This window comes from Anolis carolinensis, unplaced genomic scaffold (assembly GCF_035594765.1).
Source record: "Anolis carolinensis isolate JA03-04 unplaced genomic scaffold, rAnoCar3.1.pri scaffold_15, whole genome shotgun sequence".
Classification (NCBI taxonomy): domain Eukaryota; kingdom Metazoa; phylum Chordata; class Lepidosauria; order Squamata; family Dactyloidae; genus Anolis; species Anolis carolinensis.
Window position 1 is genome coordinate 7,624,538 of NW_026943826.1, and position 19,130 is coordinate 7,643,667.

Genomic DNA, 19,130 nt, shown 5'->3' on the forward strand with positions numbered 1-19,130 from the left:
GCCATCACCGCCCCCCTGGATCACTGCAGTGCCCACCAGGGGGCGGTAGCGTCCACTTTGGGAGTCACTGAGTTAAACCATCAGCCTCTGTGGCTGATCTACAAGAGTAAGTCAACCTATTACTCAGTGAAAGAAACTCAGTATCTGCAAGAGTCTGCATTTTTTCAGTCAAGATAATGGTGTCCAACCCTGGATCCCCAGATGAAGTTGACCTTCAATGTCCAAATGGCCAATGGTGTGGCTTCAAAACCATAAATGAAGACCTCTAACAAGCACAACTACATTTTAGGAATAGTCCAGCATATTGCAGTCTCCTCTTACCTTCTGGATGGCTCCGTCAAAGCTGGTGGACATTGCTGCAGCACGGGCCAGTTTGCTGAAGTCGGGCGCCCCTCCAACATAGAGAGGCTCCTTCAGGTTGAGCGAGGTGTGAGGCAGCTAGGTCAGTGGGGAGAGGGAGCAAAGAAAACACAATGAGAAAGGAGAAGACTCAGGATGGAAGCCAAATGCCTGTCTATCTGGAGGGCAAGCTGATGTGTAGAGTTTGGGAAAACAACTGTTTTAGACTCTCACTCTCAGAATCCATTTAGAGTCTTAGATGCCATCTGTACTGCAACATGAATCAAGGAACAAGTTGTTTACTTTAAGGTCAGTTCAGGCAACGCTGCATAAGAATGAAAAGCTAAGCCTGAGTCCTCTTGTTCTTGGTTTATGTATTATATGGCCAGTGTAGACTCATATTTTAACTGTATTGATCTGCATTATATGAGTCTACACATATGAGTAGATGAGTAAAGGAGCTAGTCAAAGTTCTGAAACTAAAGGGTGGGTCCTTTTAACGTCTAAGACAGTGATGGCCAACCTATGACACGCGTGTCAGCACTGACACGCCTAGCCATTTTCGCTGACACGCTCCCGCATGCAGATTGATTGGATGACTATATCTTTTGTGGCCAAATTCGGTGTGATTTGGTCCAGTGGTTTTGTTGTTTACTCCATGGGAATTATGCACATTACATTATCATTATATCATTCTATTATTATTGTAGTATATTATCCTATTATTACTATTACATTATTCATTATTCATGACTACATTGAAACTAGAATAGAGCAAAATCAGCGTGGAAACCGCAAGAGGTACCATAGATTGTTGTACATGGAAATAATGACAGTAAATAGTTTTTGATTTATTAGTTATTTATAGTTATTGCGAAATTATGGGGTTTTTTTTTCTCAAAGTGACACACTACCCAAGTCATGCTAGGGCTTTTTTTGGTGAATTTTGACACACCAAGTGCAAAAGGTTGCCCATCATTGGTCTAGGATTTAACATTTAGGATTATACACTAGATGTGCCCGGCCACGCGTTGCTGTGGCGAAGTCTGGTGGTATGGGAAATAAAGTATTGAGGAATTGGTGGTAGTTAAGGTAAAGGGTAAAGGTTTTTTCCCTGACAGTAAGTCCAGTCGTGTCTGACTCTGGGGGTTGGTGCTCATCTTGAGTCTACACTGCCATATAATCCAGCTGAAATCAGATAATCTGTATTTTATAGGCAGTGTGGAAGAGGCCTGATTGAAGTGGCCCTGGGCTGAGTGGGTTGCTAGGAGACCAAGTGGGTGGAGCTTAGCCTTCTAACTGACAGCAGACCAAGTGGGTGGAGCTTAGCCTTCTAACTGGCAGCAACTGGATAAAAACAATTATTCCTCTCCCTCTAATTAGGACTTTATTTTTCTTTTCTTTTTGTTGTATGAACGTAGAGGCATGGATGAGGGGTTGTGCTGCCAAGTTTAGTGTTTCTGAGATGTGTAGTTTTGTTGTTTTGTCCTAGGCCGAAATTTCATTACCCTTTTATATATATATATACTAGCTTTGCCCGGCCACGTGTTGCTGTGGCTTATGGGAATCCTTTGTTGGCCAGGTGGAATAGCAGTGAATAGCCTTGCAGTCTCAAAGCCTGGCCGTTTTCTGGAGTAGTTGGAGCTTTTTGTTGTATGAACGTAGAGGCATGGAGGAGGGGTTGTGCTGCCAAGTTTAGTGTTTCTGGGATGTGTAGTTTTGTTGTTTTGTCCTAGGCCGAAATTTCATTACCCTTTTATATATATAGATTGTTTAGCTGATATTGCAGCACCAACAAGTAATGAAAGGACCAAAGCTGTGACATCTCCGGTCCATGCACTGTTCAGTTATCAGCCAGCCTGCCAATGCCTTTAATCAAGAAACAGCTTTCTAAGATCTATAGATACTCTCAGCAAGCGAGAGTCCAAAAGTGGCAGGCTAAATCCCGGAACCAGATGAGAAATTCCTTCCTCAGCACACAGAAGACTGGGTGGATGCCAAGTTTTTAACTTTCTTTGAGTCTTTAAAAACTACATTATAACTGTACCCTCAATTTGCTTCTGACACAATAAATATCACATGTGACTGTTGTGAGCCCAACTTCCCAAACTGGGATTCTATGCCATGGCTGCTCTATATCGAGAAGGGAAGCTTTGAAAGCAAAGAAGCTTGGAAGAGGAGATAAAAGGAGCGTTGTGAGCAGATGAGACACAGATTGTTCACTGGGTTCTTTCTGTTGTTTATGTCCCATGCCAGCCCTTGCCTCGATGACGCACTCCTTACACACTTTGTAGGAGGCCGCAATCGGGAATACAACCACAGCATCCTTTGCCTGTACTTGGAGATCTCCAGTGTTATGAAAAAGATTCTACTTCAACGTCAAGTTTAGAAATGTTAAGGTAAAGGTTTCCCCTGACGTTAAGTCCAGTCATCTCCATTTCTAAGCCGAAGAGCCGGCGTTGTCCATAGACACCTCCAAGGTCATGTGGCCACTGGCATGACTGCATGGAGCACCGTTCCCTTCCCACCGGAGCAGTACCTATTACTCTACTCACACTCTGGGGATTGGTGCCCATCTCCATTTCTAAGCCGAAGAGCCGGCGTTGTCCATAGACACCTCCAAGGTCATGTGGCCATTGGTATGACTGCATGGAGCGCCGTTACCTCACCGCCGGAGCAGTACCTATTACTCTACTCACACTCTGGGGGTTGGTGCCCATCTCCATTTCTAAGCCAAAGAGCCGGCATTGTCCGTAGACACCTCGAAGGTCATGTGGCCACTGGCATGACTGCATGGAGCGCCGTTACCTTTCCACATTAAACCCCTATTATATATTGTATTTTTATACCCTTTATATTGATTTGTTTTCAAATCTTTTGTATACTTTTGCATATAAACCCCACTTGCCTAGTTTCCAACAGACCTCACAACCTCTTAGGATGCCTGCCATAGATGTGGGTGAAACGTGCTTCTGGAACGTGGCCAGACAGCCTGGAAAACTCACATCTACCAAGTGACTCTGGGCATGAAAGCCTTCAACAACACATTCAACTCCTATTATATATTATATCGGCAGAACCATGGATAAGCGAATATCTTGGATAATAAGGAGGGATTAAGGAAAAGCCTATTAAACATCAAATCAGGTTATGATTTTACAAATGAAGCACCAAAACAACAAATTTGACAGAAAAGGTAGTTCAATACGAAGTAATGTTATGTTGTAATTACCGTATTTACGAATTTAGAACCAAAATATCACGATATATTGAAAACATTGACTACAAAAATGGCTTGGATAATCCAGAACGTTGGATAAGCGAGGCTTGGATAAGTGAAACTCTACTGTATAAAGGATGTCACGGAGTCATCCAAACCACTTTTTAAATATGTTAAAATAAAAGACTATCTAATGTTCAATGGCAATAAAGATGGGAGGATGGCTGAACTTTGTGGAAATGAAGAAGAGGAGATAGGAGGAGATCGGGCGGTATATAAATAAAGTATTATTATTATTAAGAGAATAACCCGTTGCTATTAAAAGTTTCTATTCCAGGCATGGGCAAACTTGGGCCTTCCAAGAGTTTTGGACTTTAATTCCCATCATTCCTGAGGCTGAGAGGGAAAAGGAAGAGGCCTGAGGCTGTTAGGAATGGTGGGAGTTGAAGTCCAAAGTACGAATATATACTCGAAGATAAGCCGAGCTTTTCAGCCCTTATTTATGAGTTGAAAAAGCCTCCCTCGGCAACGGAGTCTGCAGGCTATTGCTTGCAATATGTGATCTATTTCTCTCTTCTCCTCCCATATCAGTGTGTTTTCCTTTGCAAAGCCTCCCTCGCTCTTAATCAAGGGAATATTTTGAAAAGAGAAAGACACCCTTGCAAGACAGGAAGAAAAAAAAAATTCATTAATCTTATGAAAGCATTTTCCCCTGAAATATTTATTAAACTCTCCTATAGGCATTAACCCCTTGCAAGCTTTTGCCATCTCTATGTACCTTTATATGTGTATCTATCTCTCTACATTAATTTTATATATGAATTTGCCCTCATATGTTTGCAAGTCTTTGCAAATCCTTTATACATATAGATCCATGTACCTGTGTATCTGTAGCCATACATTGAATTATTTATATATATGAATTTCCCCTCATATGTTTGCAAGTCTCTGCAAATATCTATATAAAGAGAGATGTCTGGATAGATATGAATATATTCTTACCTACCTATATATAGGGCTTGCTAATATTACAGGGGGGAAATGAACACACAGATATATATAAATATGTCTAGATAGATATGAATGAATCTATATCTATATCTATCTATATATAGATATAGATATATATGGCTTGCAAATATTGTAGGGAAATGCACACACACACAGAGGGGATTTGCAAACGTTTCAGGGGGGGATGCATATGTGAAATTAGTGTCTATAATTATAGATCTATATCTAGCTCTGCATTGTTTATATAAGCATTGAATGTTTGCCTGTTACTATGTTGGAAGCCGGCCTGAATCTCCACGGGGAGATAGGGTGGGATCCAAATGAAGTTGTTGTTGTTGTTGTTGTTGAAGTTGTTGTTGTTGTTATTATTATTATTATTATTATTATTATTTTATTGTTGATACCATATTGGTTTTGTTGCCCCTACTTTTCCACTTATAGAGCTACTATATTGTTTTTCTTTAAAATACGGTAAATATTCAAATACATTTAACCTACTGATGCCTCGATTAATGAAATTTTATTGGGATCTATTTTTATTTTGAAATTGACCCGTAACTGCTGCATTTCCCATACTTGGCTTATACTCGAGTCAATAAGTTATCCCAGTTTTTTGTGGTAAAATTAGGTGCCTCGGCTTATATTCGGGTCGGCTTATACTCGAGTATATACGGTAATAGCCCGACCAAGAAGCCATGAAATCGTGCCTCATACACTTGGCCTTCCTTTCCCTCCTTAGCTTAAGCGGATCTGGGGAAAAGGAAGGAGCCTGAGGGTGTTAGGAATGGTGGTAGTTGAAGTCCAAAGTACGAATATAATAGCCCAACCCAAGCCCGACCAAGAAGCCATGAGATCGTGCCTCATACACTTGGCCTTCCTTTCCCTCCTTAGCTTAAGCGGATCAGGGAGAAAAGGAAGGAACCTGAGGGTGTTAGGAATGGTGGTAGTTGAAATCCAGAACTCCTGGAAGGCCCAAGTTTGCTCATGCCTGATCTATACTAGTGAGGAAAGAAAGAATAATTGATTTTTGTGTAAGATGGAATAGGTGTCAGGTATGATCAACTACGGTTGTTTGGATGGCGGAGAGGATGCACGAGTGTGGGTGAGATGGCAACGAGACGAGGACTGTTATACTTATCTTTACCTTACGGGATTTCTGAAATCCAGACAGCAAGGAGAGGAAGGAGGAGAGCGGAAAGGAAGAGAGAGAAAGAGACAAAGCAAGAGATCAGTGAAGTCACATCATCAGGCAGAGAGTCGCACGACGCCAGCGCCAACCCGTTCCCCTCATTAGCCGGCAACCGAGGGAGGCAAGGGATCAAACTCAAAAAAGGAAGCGTTTCAAGCTCAAAAGCGGAGAAAGGGGAGCGTTATGTGCGAGATCAGACGCGAGCCACGGGCGTTCCTCTGTTCCCTTCGCAGCCCCTTTCTTCTCCAATTCCCCTTTCAGAGGTGTGCGTCTCCGTCCCGCTCTTTCAAAGCCGAGAAAGAATCCACTGCTTCTAAGACGAGATCGGCAAGCTGGGAGACAAGGGTCTTAAGGGCAGCCAGCTCAATGAAAGCAGAGCGGGGCGGTGGGATTTTCGTTTGTCTTCAAAGGACTCTTTTCAGACGCCAAGGCTGCTTTGTAATAGGCACAGGATTCTTGAGGCTGGTGGCTTCTTCAGTATCTCCAACCAAGATCCCATTTTGCTGGGATGAAACAACACCGCAAGGAGCTGTTGTGTGCCTACACTTACAGCGATCCCATTAAGTGGGTTGGCCTTTGCTTTCCTTTGAAGCTGAAAGAGTCTGACTTGAATGTTGGGCATAGACCAGTGGTTCCCAAACTTGGTCCCAATTTTGTCTCCACCCCAACCCAACTGGCCACATAGTTGTTTGTTCACATCACATCTCCCCACCGACTGCTCCCTGGCCACAATTCATTCTGCATTCTAGACCAGTGGTTCCCAAACTTATTTGGCCTGGAAAGGGGGCGTGGCTTAGAGGGGTGGGCGTGGCTCCTGCTCAAGAGGGCGGGGCTGAGCCTCTCCCCTAGTCCAAGATGCAGGGCTGCGAGGGGAAGGTGGGCGGGGCCACAATTGGGCAGCCAGGACTGGGATGGGCGGAGTTACGAGCTTTGAGGCAGGGCTGAGCTTCTATCCCTGTCCTGCGGCGCCTGCCAGGACACAGGGGGCGGGGCTTGAGGAGGGGGCGGGGCCTCTATACCCTGCCCCTATGTTCTAACAAGCGCCTGAGGGGAGGTATATAGAGGCTCAGCCCTGTCTCGCGCTCCTTGTGGCCCCGTCCCCACCCCAGCCCTGCCCTTTAGTCCTAAAAGGCCTCTCAGGAGAGATATAGAGGCTCAGCCCTGTCTCAGGCTCTTGGAAGGAGGCCCCGCCCCACCCCTAGCCCCACCCTTTAGTCCTAAAAGGCCTCTCAGGAGAGGTGTAGAGGCTCAGCCCTGTCTCACGCTCTTGGAAGGAGACCCCGCCCCCACCCCTAGCCCCGCCCTTTAGTCCTAAAAGGCCTCTCAGGAGAGGTGTAGAGGCTCAGCCCTGTCTCACGCTCTTGGAAGGAGACCCCGCCCCCACCCCTAGCCCCACCCTTTAGTCCTAAAAGGCCTCTCAGGAGAGGTGTAGAGGCTCAGCCCTGTCTCACGCTCTTGGAAGGAGACCCCGCCCCCACCCCTAGCCCCGCCCTTTAGTCCTAAAAGGCCTCTCAGGAGAGGTGTAGAGGCTCAGCCCTGTCTCACGCTCTTGGAAGGAGACCCCGCCCCCACCCCTAGCCCCACCCTTTAGTCCTAAAAGGCCTCTCAGGAGAGGTGTAGAGGCTCAGCCCTGTCTCACGCTCTTGGAAGGAGACCCCGCCCCCACCCCTAGCCCCGCCCTTTAGTCCTAAAAGGCCTCTCAGGAGAGGTGTAGAGGCTCAGCCCTGTCTCAGGCTCTTGGAAGGAGGCCCCGCCCCTCCTCTGGGGATATCTTTGAACACTCCTCTGTTTTGAAAATATAGTCTTAAGAATGGCTTTAGGACACCGATCAGCCTGTTAGAAACCCCTCTTGCTTACCGGGGACTCCCCCATGATCCGCTCGCCGTTGTTGATCCTCATCACTCCTTTGCGTGCGCTCCTCTCCAACAAAACACTGGTCCAGGTATTCAGTGGAATGGGCTCCTTACTCCTAGGAAGGACATTTATTTACATTTACAGTAACGGCGGGTGCTCAGCCCCAACCCGGGCTCGAACTGCTGACCATTCAATCAGCAGGATCTTTCTGCAGCACAGTCGTTTACCTTGTTGTGCGAAGCCTATGCAAGTATATGCGAGAGGAGTAATCGTTGAACATCGAAAAGATTGTCAATTTGGAAGATGGAGTGCAATTATTTTCTCTTGTTTCAAAGGATGGGATCCAAACAAATGGATGTATATTTAAATAAAGGAGACTGAGCTATTCGTAATAGGAGCTATTCAATGGAACTGTCTCTTAGGAATAGACTCCACTCCATTGAAAGTTTGGAATGATTGCTTTTTAGGTGGGGATTCTGCTCCATTTTCAGGCAACTATCCTATGCAGATTTGTCTGGGAGCAGAGCTTGTTAAACTAAATTTCTTTCTTCTATAGCAGTTAAAGTGGAATCATAGCACCATATTGCACTATAACATACCTTACAACCTCTGAGGATGCCTGCCATAGATGTGGGCGAAACGTCAGAAGAGAATGCTTCTGGAACATGGCCAGACAGCCCGGAAAACATACAACAACCCAGCACTATAACTGTTTAGTATAAAAGGCCTCGCCAGTTTGGATGCCCTTACTTGATGACGGCTGCTCCTTTTCCCAGGTCATATCGATATTCCAAGTAGCCATCGTGCAGCGACAAGGAGATGAAATCGCCTTTGCCGTCCGTCTTCTGCCCGTTGTAGAAAATCATGCCGCTCGGGTTCTTTGCCAGGAACACGACTTCCATGGACATCTTGTCCCTGCAGGACCAGACAGCAGACTTTCAAACCGGTCTCCTCCCATAACAGCAACACAACATAGCTAAAGTCCCACCAATAATGGAGTATTTTTTAATGATTTTTCTTTATTTTTAAACGTTTTCTGCTCCTTCAAAATTTCGCAAAATCGAAGTACCTAGCAGCAACTGTACCCCAAACTATTGAAGCTAAATCCTTTAAGTAAAGGTAAAGATTTTCCCCTGACATTAAGTCCAGCCGTGTCCAACTCTGGAGGTTGGTGCTCATCTTCATTTCTAAGCCGAAGAGCCGGCGTTGTCCATAGACACCTCCAAGGTCATGTGGCCACTGGCAATACTGCATAGAGCACGGTTACCTTCCCACCGGAGCGGTACCTATTGATCTACTCACACTCGGGGGGTTGGGGCTCATCTCCATTCCTAAGCCGTAGAGCCGGTGTTGTCCATAGACACCTCCAAGGTCACGTGGCCATTGGCATGACTGCATGGAGCACCGTTACCTTCCCACCAGAGCGGTACATATTGATCTACTCACACTCTGGGGGTTGGAGCTCATCTCCATTTCTAAGCTGAAAAGCTGGCATTGTCCATAGGCACCTCCAAGGTCATGTGGCCACTGGCATGACTGCATGGAGCACCGTTACCTTCCCACCGGAGCGGTACCTATTGCTCTACTCACACTTTGGGGGTTGGAGCTCATCTCCATTTCTAAGCCGAAGAGCCGGTGTTGTCCGTAGACACCTCCAAGGTCATGTGGCCACTGGCATGACTGCATGGAGCACCGTTACCTTCCCACCGGAGCGGTACATATTGATCTACTCACACTCTGGGGGTTGGAGCTCATCTCCATTTCTAAGCTGAAAAGCTGGCATTGTCCATAGGCACCTCCAAGGTCATGTGGACACTGGCATGACTGCATGGAGTGCCGTTACCTTCCCGCCAGAGCAGTACCTATTGATCTACTCACATTTGCATGTTTTCGAACTGCTAGGTTGGCAGAAGCTGGGGCTAACAGCAGGAGCTCACCCCTGCTCCTTGGATTTGAACCGCTAACTATTCAGTTAGCGAGTTCAGCAGCTCAGCAGTTTAAACTACTGTGCCATCAGGGCGAGAAACTAAGGGAAATGATGACGTAGGTATGCAGATGATTCCACTGATAATGGAGTGAGATCCAGGAAATATCCGGAGATCTATTATCTCTTTGGTAAAACCACTTCTGGGAATGGGGAGGTGAGATAAGGGGAAGAGAGGAACGTGAAGAAGAGAGAACTTACTGCAGGTCTGTCACAAAGGTCTGGAGTCCATTCAACTCCAGGTAAGAGAATCCATTAAATTCTGGCAGGAAGGGCACTGTCTGATCCAGTTCTGTGACTGCGGGAGGAAAAAAAAGAAGTGAATTAAAGTTGGCATCAGTATGCATTGTGGTCATGAGACTGGGGAGGATATTTTGGCAATGCAACCAAAAGTAATTCCCACTGAGTTACACTCATTTTGGATGTAAAGACAGCAAATAAATGGGTGAAGATCAGAGCTAGGTCTCAGTAATAGCTTTCTACTGTGATGTTAGGCATGCTTCTATGGTCTCTTTTCCTTCAGGATCTTAGTACGTTTACAAGGATGACACTCAGTGAAATTGAACTCCTTTCGAGGCCTTATCATTACTTATCCAACGCTTGCTACCAGTATTAACATCCCAAATTTATTTAATGCTTAGACTTAAAACTTAGTGGTTTTTTTTTATATCCAAGGTGTTCACTGCTTGGGTTTTAATAATGCTGTACTTACTTGGTTTTATCTTGTTTTTAATTATGTTGGTGCTAATCCATGACATATGTAGTATTTGAAGGGCATATCCTGACATTGATATTTGCTGCATTTTAATGTTTTAATGATTTATATAGAGTTTTAATGGCATGTTTTATATTGTATTTGATGGTCTGGGAGTATTAAAAAACTCTAAAATCAAAACAGTAGATGGGAAGCAACACTCTGAAGGCAGAGGAGCCCCAAGGACGGCTAATGACTGAACAAAGGATGCCCCCCAGGCAAGAGACAAACCTTTCCAATGCTAATTAGGGTGATTAACTGAAACATTAATGCTGGCTTCCAACTGACAAAGGACTCTTGTTACACCCTGGACTCTCCACAGATATATATTCCTTTCCTTGCCTTGTTTATCCATGCCTCACAACCTCTGAGGATGCCTGCCATAGATGTGGACGAAACGTCAGGAGAGAATACTTCTGGAACATGGCCACACAGCCCGAAAGACATACAACAACCTAGTCAAGGTTTCTCCATTCAACACCCAGCTCACCTGACTCGCAGAACTCCCCTTCCCGTCCCATGGGGCATTCGCACTTGGCACCTCCCTCGGGCAACACCAAGCAAGTGGCAGAAATGTGGCACGGATTGGGATCGCAGGGATTCCTTTCGTCGGCACAGGTCGGCCCTGATGGAAGAAGAGAGAAAGGTGAGCTGAGCCAAGAGCCCATAGGTCTGCCAGCCTTGTGCTTGGTTCAGGACGTTGTTGCTAACTGCTTTGGATTTCCATTGGCTATAATTTAACAACAAAAAACAACATGGAATATAATAATAATAATAATAATAATAATCATCATCATCATCTCATGACCATTCATCATTCACTGCACTACCGCATTGATGTTGACCGGCTATATCTGCCTAGAAGAACAGGGGGCAGAGGACTCTTACAAGTCAAACAAGCAGTCAAAGAAGAAGAACATGCCCTGGCAGAAGATGTCAAGCAAAGTGAAGAACCTGCTTTGATTGAAGTCAAAAATCAGAAACTCCTGAAAGCACAGCAGACAAAAAACCAGTACAAGAAAGCCGCACTACAAACTAGAGCTGACAGCTGGCACAACAAAACATTGCATGGAAAGTTCCTTGACAAAATTGAAGGAAAAGCTGATAAGGAGAAGACCTGGCTCTGGCTCACGAATGGGACCCTGAAGAAGGAGGCAGAAGGCCTGATCCTTGCAGCCCAGGAGCAAGACATCAGGACAAAGGCCATTCAGGCCAAGATCGAAAAATTAGCTGATGACCCAAAATGCAGACTGTGCAAGGAAACCGACGAAACCATTGTTCACATCCTCAGCTGCTGTAAGAAAATCGCACAGACAGACTACAAACAGAGGCACAACTATGTGGCCCAAATGATTCATTGGAACTTATGCCTCAAGTACCACCTCCCAGCAGCAAAGAACTGGTGGGATCACAAACCTGCAAAAGTATTGGAAAATGAGCACGCAAAGATACTGTGGGACTTCCGAATCCAGACTGACAAAGTTCTGGAACACAACACACCAGACATCACAGTTGTGGGGAAAAAAAGGTTTGGATCATGGATGTCGCCATCCCAGGTGACAGTCGCATTGACGAAAAACAACAGGAAAAACTCAGCCGCTATCAGGACCTCAAGATTGAACTTCAAAGACTCTGGCAGAAACCAGTGCAGCTGGTCCCGGTGGTGATGGGCACACTGGGTGCCATGCCAAAAGATCTCAGCCGGCATTTGGAAACAATAGACTTTGACAAAATTACGATCTGCCAACTGCAAAAGGCCACCCTGCTGGGATCTGCACGCATCATCCGAAAATACATCACACAGTCCTAGACACTTGGGAAGTGTTCGACTTGTGGTTTTGTGAAACGAAATCCAGCATATCTATCTTGTTTGCTGTGTCATAATAATAATAATAATAATAATAATAATAATAATAATTAAAAAATCACACAGTCCTAGACACTTGGGAAGTGTTCGACTTGTGATTTTGCGATACGAAATCCAGCATATCCATCTTGTTTGCTGTGTCATAATAATAATAATAATAATTTTTAAAAATCACACAGTCCTAGACACTTGGGAAGTGTTCGACTTGTGATTTTGTGAAACGAAATCCAACATATCTATCTTGTTTGCTGTGTCATACAATAATAATAATAATAATATAATTTTATTTTTGTATCCTGCCTTCATCTTCCCAAAGGGAGTTGAGGTGGCTCACATAGGGACTAGCCCAGATGACAACAGATTAAAATACAACCAGTAAAATTAAGCATAATAAATACAGTAGAGTCTCACTTATCCAACATAAACGGGCCGGCAGAATGTTGGATAAGCGAATATGTTGGATAATAAGGAGGCATTAAGGAAAAGCCTATTTAACATCAAATTAGGTTATGATTTTACAAATGAAACACCAAAACATCATGTTAGACAACAAATTTGGCAGAAAAAGTAGTTCAATACACAGTAATACTATGTAGTAATTACTGTATTTATGAATTTAGCACCAAAATATCACGATATATTGAAAACATTGACTACAAAAATGTGTTGGATAATCCAGAACGTTGGATAAGCGAGTGTTGGATAAGTGAGACTCTACTGTACATAAAACATAAACAATAAAAACAATCAGTTAAAACAATGCAATAATAATAATACAGTAGAGTCTCACTTATCCAAGCTAAACGGGCCAGCAGAAGCTTGGATAAGCGAATATCTAATAAGGAAGGGTTAAGCAAAAGCCTATTAAACATCAAATTAGGTTATGATTTTACAAATTAAGCACCAAAACTTCATGTTATAAAACAAATTTGGCAGAAAAAGTAGTTCAATACACAGTAAGGTTTTATTGAGGTTTTATTGGTATAATTGTTTTATTGTTGTATCATTGATATTTGATTGTTTTATCGGGCTAGGCCCCATGTAAGCCGCCCCGAGTCCCTTCGGGGAGATGGGGCGGGGTATAAAAATAAAGTTGTTATTATTATTATTATTATTATTATTATTATTATTATTATTATTATTACTACTACTACTAGCTGTGCCCGGCCACGCGTTGCTGTGGCGTTGTCTGGTGGTGTTGGTGAGAAATGGTTGAGGTAGTGGTAGTATTGAATGTCTGTTGTATGGTTGTCTTTATGTTTAGTATGCATTTGGTTATTTGTGTCCTGTGAAAGTGGTGAGGGTAAGAGGGGGTCTATGTCCCTGTGTAGTATTGTATAGTATTTATACGTTGTCCATGTGTTGTGAATGCTTGGATTGTGTCCTGCTGCATAGTAGAAAGGGTTGGGCTGGATGGCCCTTAGGGGTCTCTCCAAACTCTTGTGCCTGTCCCCTGGGCTGAGTGGGTTGCTAGGAGACCAAGTGGGTGGAACTTAGCCTTGTAACTGGCAGCAATTGGATAAAAACAATTATTCCTCTCCCTCTAATTAGGACTTTATTTTTCTTTTCTTTTTGTTGTATCAACCTAGAGCCGCGGATGATGGGTTGTGTTGCCAAATTTCGAGGTTGGGGGGCCTGTAGTTTTGTTGTTTTGTCCGCTGCCATGATGCCATCACTCGTTTATATATATAGATTATTATTATTACTATTATTATTATTAATGTTATATTGTAATTACTGTACAGTAGAGTCTCACTTATCCAACACTCGCTTATCCAACGTTCTGGATTATCCAACGCATTTTTGTAGTCAATGTTTACAATATATCGTGATATTTTGATGCTAAATTCATAAATACAGTAATTACTACATAGCATTACTGCGTATTGAACTACTTTTTCTGCCAAATTTGTTGTCTAACATGATGTTTTGGTGCTTCATTTGTAAAAGCATAACCTAATTTGATGTTTAATAGGCTTTTCCTTAATGCCTCCTTATTATCCAACATATTCGCTTATCCAACACACTGCCGGCCCATTTGTGTTGGATAAGTGAGACTCTACTGTATTTACAAATTTAGCACCAAAATATCACGATACAGTAGAGTCTCACTTATCCAACACTCGCTTATCCAACGTTCTGGATTATCCAACGCATTTTTGTAGTCAATGTTTACAATATATCGTGATATTTTGATGCTAAATTCATAAATTCAGTAATTACTACATAGCATTACTGCGTATTGAACTACTTTTTCTGCCAAATTTGTTGTCTAACATGATGTTTTGGTGCTTCATTTGTAAAATCATAACCTAATTTGATGTTTAATAGGCTTTTCCTTAATGCCTCCTTATTATCCAACATATTTGCTTATCCAACACTCTGCCGGCCCATTTGTGTTGGATAAGTGAGACTCTACTGTATTTACAAATTTAGCACCAAAATATCACGATATATTGAAAACATTGACTACAAAAATGGCTTGGATTATCCAGAGACTTGGATAAGCGAGGCTTGGATAAGTGAGACTTTACTGTAATAACAACTGGACATGCAGAGGATAAAAATATAAACTCTGTACATAGAATATGAGCAGGTCAAGGAAAAAGGTTGAAGCTGGCCCACAGTTCTGTTTTACCAACCCGTATAGCCGTGGAGGCATTCGCAATGGAACATCTCTGCTTCTTTGACGTGGCAGAGGCCTCCGTGGTGGCAAGGGTTGGGGTGGCAGGGGTTGTTGCCGCACTCGCCCACCCCGCTGCCGTACAGCACGTCGCTGCCTTTCTCCCGCAGGTCGTACATCTGGTTGTTGACGTCCAGGAGGCGGATGCAGCCCTTCAGGCCGGACGGGACGGAAGTGCGCTCGGCCACCCTGGAGAAAGAAAGCAGAGACAAAAATTCAGCAGAGCTGGCCAGCCAAGGAATGGGGCAGGAGCTCTCCAAGGTGCTGAAACTCTGCTTTTCCACAACAGCTTTTCATTTTAGCTGTACCTTCTATCTACATTGTTCACACTAGCATTTCCAGTTCATTTATATTCTACTAGCTGGGCCCGGCCACGCGTTGCTGTGGCGTTGTCTGGCGGTGTTGGTGAGAAATTGTTGAGGTAGTGGTGGTATTGAATGTCTGTTGTATGGCTGTCTTTATGTTTAGTATGCACACTGAAGTGGATTATATGGCAGTGTGGAGTCAAGATAATCCAGTTCAAAGCAGATAATATAAGATTCTAAATGGGTTATATAGATGTGGAAGGGCCTTAAGTCTACACTGCCATATAATCCAGTTAAAATCAGATAATCTGTGAAAGAGGCCTAAGTGAGGCCTAAGTCTTCCTGTCCCCTGGGCTGAGTAGGTTTGCTAGGAGACCAAGTGGGCAGAGCTTAGCCTTCTAACTGGCAGCAATTGGATAAAAACTATTATTCCTCTCCCTGTAATTAGGACTTTATTTTTCTTTTCTTTTTGTTGTATCAACCTAGAGCCGTGAATGATGGGTTGTGTTGTCAAATTTCGAGGTTGGGGGGCCTGTAGTTTTGTTGTTTTGTCCGCTGCCCTGATGCCATCACTCTTTTATATATATAGACTAGCTTGGGTTCCCAGCGTTGCTCGGGTTATTCGAAAAAGTCCATTTTTAATTGTACAAAATGCATAAGGTTGAGGGTGAACTACAACTGACATCATGCCAGGTTAACCCTAATAAATTCTATCAATACTTAAAAGTTTGTCATCTTGGGCAATTATTTATTTATTTACAGCATTTATATTCCGCCCTTCTCACCCTGAAGGGGACTCAGGGCGGATCACATTACACATATTCAATGCCTTCCAACATAGAACAAAGACAGGACAAACATAGGTTCCGAGCGGGCCTTGAACTCACGACCTCCTGGTCAGAGTGATTCATTGCAGTGATTCATTACAGCTACTCTCCAGCCTGCGCCACAGCCCGAGCCCATATATGCTCCAGATGCAGCCCCTGCTCGTTGCTGACCTAGCAACCCGAAAGATAGTTGCATCTATCAAGTAGGAAATAAGGTACCACTTATAAAAGTGGGGAGGCAAATTTAACTAATTTACGACGTCGGAATGAGGAAGTGCCGTCACAGTGGATGATGAAGCAGCTGTTCGAATATCCCCTCAGGAGAAGGTTAAAAATTGCCTCTGCGTCTGTCTCTGTCTGGGTTCTATGTGTATATGGGCATTGAATGTTTGCCCTATATGTATATAATGTGATCCGCCCTGAGTCCCCTTCGGGGTGAGAAGGGCGGAATATAAATACTGTAAATAAATAAATTCAGTGTGTTCTCTGGCTGTAGGGTAAACTACAACTCCCACTATGGGGAGTCAGTCCCGTCAAATCCCTTCAGTATGTTCAGTTAGTCATGGGAGTTAATTCTGTTTGCCAGGTTAGGTCCAGGTCCATCATCGGTGAGGTTCAGAGAACTATAAATCCCAGGTGAACTATAAATGCAGGTGAACTATAAATCCCAATATCTAGAACTAACAAATTTCAAGGCCAATTCCACCCTAAATCCACCAATATTGAAATTTGGGCATATTGTGTATGCGTGCCAAATTTGGTACAGATTCATTGTTGTTTGCATTCACAGTGCTCTCTGGATATAGGTGAACTACAACTCCTATAACTCAAGGTGAATTTCTCCCAAAGCCCTCCTGCATTTTTTGTTGGTCTTGGGGGTTCTGTATACTAAGATAGGTCCAGGGCCATTGTTGTTGGGTCCAGAGGGCTCTTTAATTGCAGGTGAACTATAAATCCCAGTTCCTACAATGGCTATAAATCAATGTGAATTCCCCCCAAACCTCTCCAGTATGTTTCTTTGGTCATGGGGGTTCTGTGTGCCAAATATGGTCCAGATCTATTGTCAGTGGGGGTCACAGTGTTCTGACATGCTGCAGGGTGAACTACAACTTCCATCATGTGGAGTCAATCCCCCAAACTCCTCCACTATGTTTAGTTGTGTCTCAGTTCTGCTCTGCCATATATACACATACATATTTTCACTTTTATTATGTGTATAGATGGGGTTAATGTAGAATTCTACCTCTGCGAATTATTATTATTTTATTGTATGACACAGCAAACAAGATAGACATGCTGGATTTTGTATCACAAAATCACAAGTCGAACACTTCCCAAGTGTCTAGGACTGTGTGATGAATTTTCGGATGATGCGTGCAGATCCCAGCAGGGTGGCCTTTTGCAGTTGGTAGATCGTGATTTTGTCAATGTCTATTGTTTCCAAATGCCGGCTGAGATCTTTTGGCACAGCACCCAATGTGCCCATCACCACCAGGACCACCTGAACTGGTTTCTGCCAGAGTCTTTGAAGTTCAGTCTTGAGGTCCTGATAGCGGCTGAGTTTTTCCTGTTGTTTTTCATCAATGCGACTGTCACCTGGGATGGCAACATCAATGATCCAAACCTTTTTCTTTTCCACAACTGTGATGTCTGGTGTGTTGTGTTCCAGAACTTTGTCAGTCTGAATTCGGAAGTCCCACAGTATCTTTGCGCGCTCATTTTCCAATACTTTTGCAGGTTTGTGATCCCACCAGTTTTTTGCTGCTGGGAGGTGGTACTTGAGGCATAAGTTCCAATGAATCATTTGAGCCACATAGTTGTGCCTCTGTTTGTAGTCTGTCTGTGCAATTTTCTTACAGCAGGCTCACGAATGGGACCCTGAAGAAGGAGACAGAAGGCCTGATCCTTGCAGCCCAGGAGCAAGCCATCAGAACAAATGCAATTAAGGCCAAGATCGAAAAATCAGCTGTTGACCCAAAATGCAGACTGTGCAAGGAAACCGACAAAACCATGGATCATATCCTCAGCTACTGTAAGAAAATTGCACAGACAGACTACAAACAGAGGCACAACTATGTGGCCCAAATGATTCATTGGAAATTATTATTATTATTATTATTATTATTAATTATTATTTTCCTACTTCTTGGCAGGCGGTTGGACCGGATGGCCCATGAGGTCTCTTCCAACTCTACTATCCTATGATTCTATTATTATTTTGTTCTGCTATGCTTTGGATAAACAAATTGTGACTCGTAGTCTAAGGCTGTCGTTGTTACAGCCTTGCCGTTTGGTTTGAGTGGTTAATGTGTTGTTTAGAAATGAGCGTGGTATTGATTACTTGAATAGTTGGCTCTTTGGTTTTGTTCGTTTTGATTATCTGAGTGTTTTTTTAAAAGAACCAACTTGATTATTATAGAATTTGGTTGCTTTTGTATCCTCTTGCGGGAAAGCACTTTGAGCGCAGCAACAGAAGAAAAGAAGTATATAAATAAACCTGCTTTGAATACCTGAGTCACCCGAATTTGAATGCTCATCTACATTTGAAAAAAACAAACTCAAAACCTCCGCACAATTAGAGAGTTCCAAGACAGCTCTTTCGTTTTGATTTCAGTTTTTAAGTTGCAATTTTACAAGAATGACAACAATAACAGCTCCAAAACAGAAGAGAACCGTCAACAGAAGACCTTGCTCCGGTTTTAAGCAACCCGAATACATCCTATTGTCTTGTCATGCTATGCCATTACAGGTCATGTCTGGATTGTAGATTATTTAGTCGTGAAGAAAAGGAATATTACTCTCTCCATTGGCGTGGAATTTGCATGACCACGCCCACTGCCTCTCCCTTAACCCTTTCCTATTTATATATATAAAAGAGTGACGGCATCACGGCGACCCACAAAACAACAAAAGTACAGGCCCCCCAACCTCGAAATTTGACAACACAACCCATCATCCACGCCTCTAGGTTAATACAACAAAAAGAAAAGAAAAATAAAGTCCTAATTAGAGGGAGAGCAATAATTGTTTTTATCCAATTGCTGCCAGTTTAGAGGGCTAATCTCTGCCCACTTGGTCTCCTAGCAACCAACTCAGC

General features: G+C 43.5%; 2 protein-coding genes across 13 annotated transcripts in view; both read right to left on the reverse strand.

The window, feature by feature from the left end:
• The window catches only part of agrn (agrin), a 471,015-nt gene that overhangs the window by 26,035 nt on the left and 425,850 nt on the right, over positions 1-19,130 (reverse strand). For 9 of the 12 annotated variants that reach the window (XM_062965817.1, XM_062965814.1, XM_062965810.1 and 6 more), the window contains 7 exons: positions 14,861-15,090; positions 10,842-10,976; positions 9,799-9,895; positions 8,364-8,528; positions 7,617-7,728; positions 5,715-5,726; positions 322-438 (listed from right to left, as the gene is read on the reverse strand). In XM_062965817.1, the coding sequence (XP_062821887.1) occupies positions 322-438; positions 5,715-5,726; positions 7,617-7,728; positions 8,364-8,528; positions 9,799-9,895; positions 10,842-10,976; positions 14,861-15,090 (868 nt within the window). The remainder of the gene's footprint in view (positions 1-321; positions 439-5,714; positions 5,727-7,616; positions 7,729-8,363; positions 8,529-9,798; positions 9,896-10,841; positions 10,977-14,860; positions 15,091-19,130) is intronic. The other 3 variants (XM_062965811.1, XM_062965816.1, XM_062965820.1) reach the window with 1 other exon arrangement.
• LOC134294501 (uncharacterized) overlaps positions 445-19,130 on the reverse strand; it is an 85,038-nt gene continuing 66,352 nt past the window's right edge. The window contains exon 2 of the mRNA XM_062965822.1: positions 445-3,271. The gene's annotated coding sequence lies outside the window, so the exon portion shown is untranslated. The remainder of the gene's footprint in view (positions 3,272-19,130) is intronic.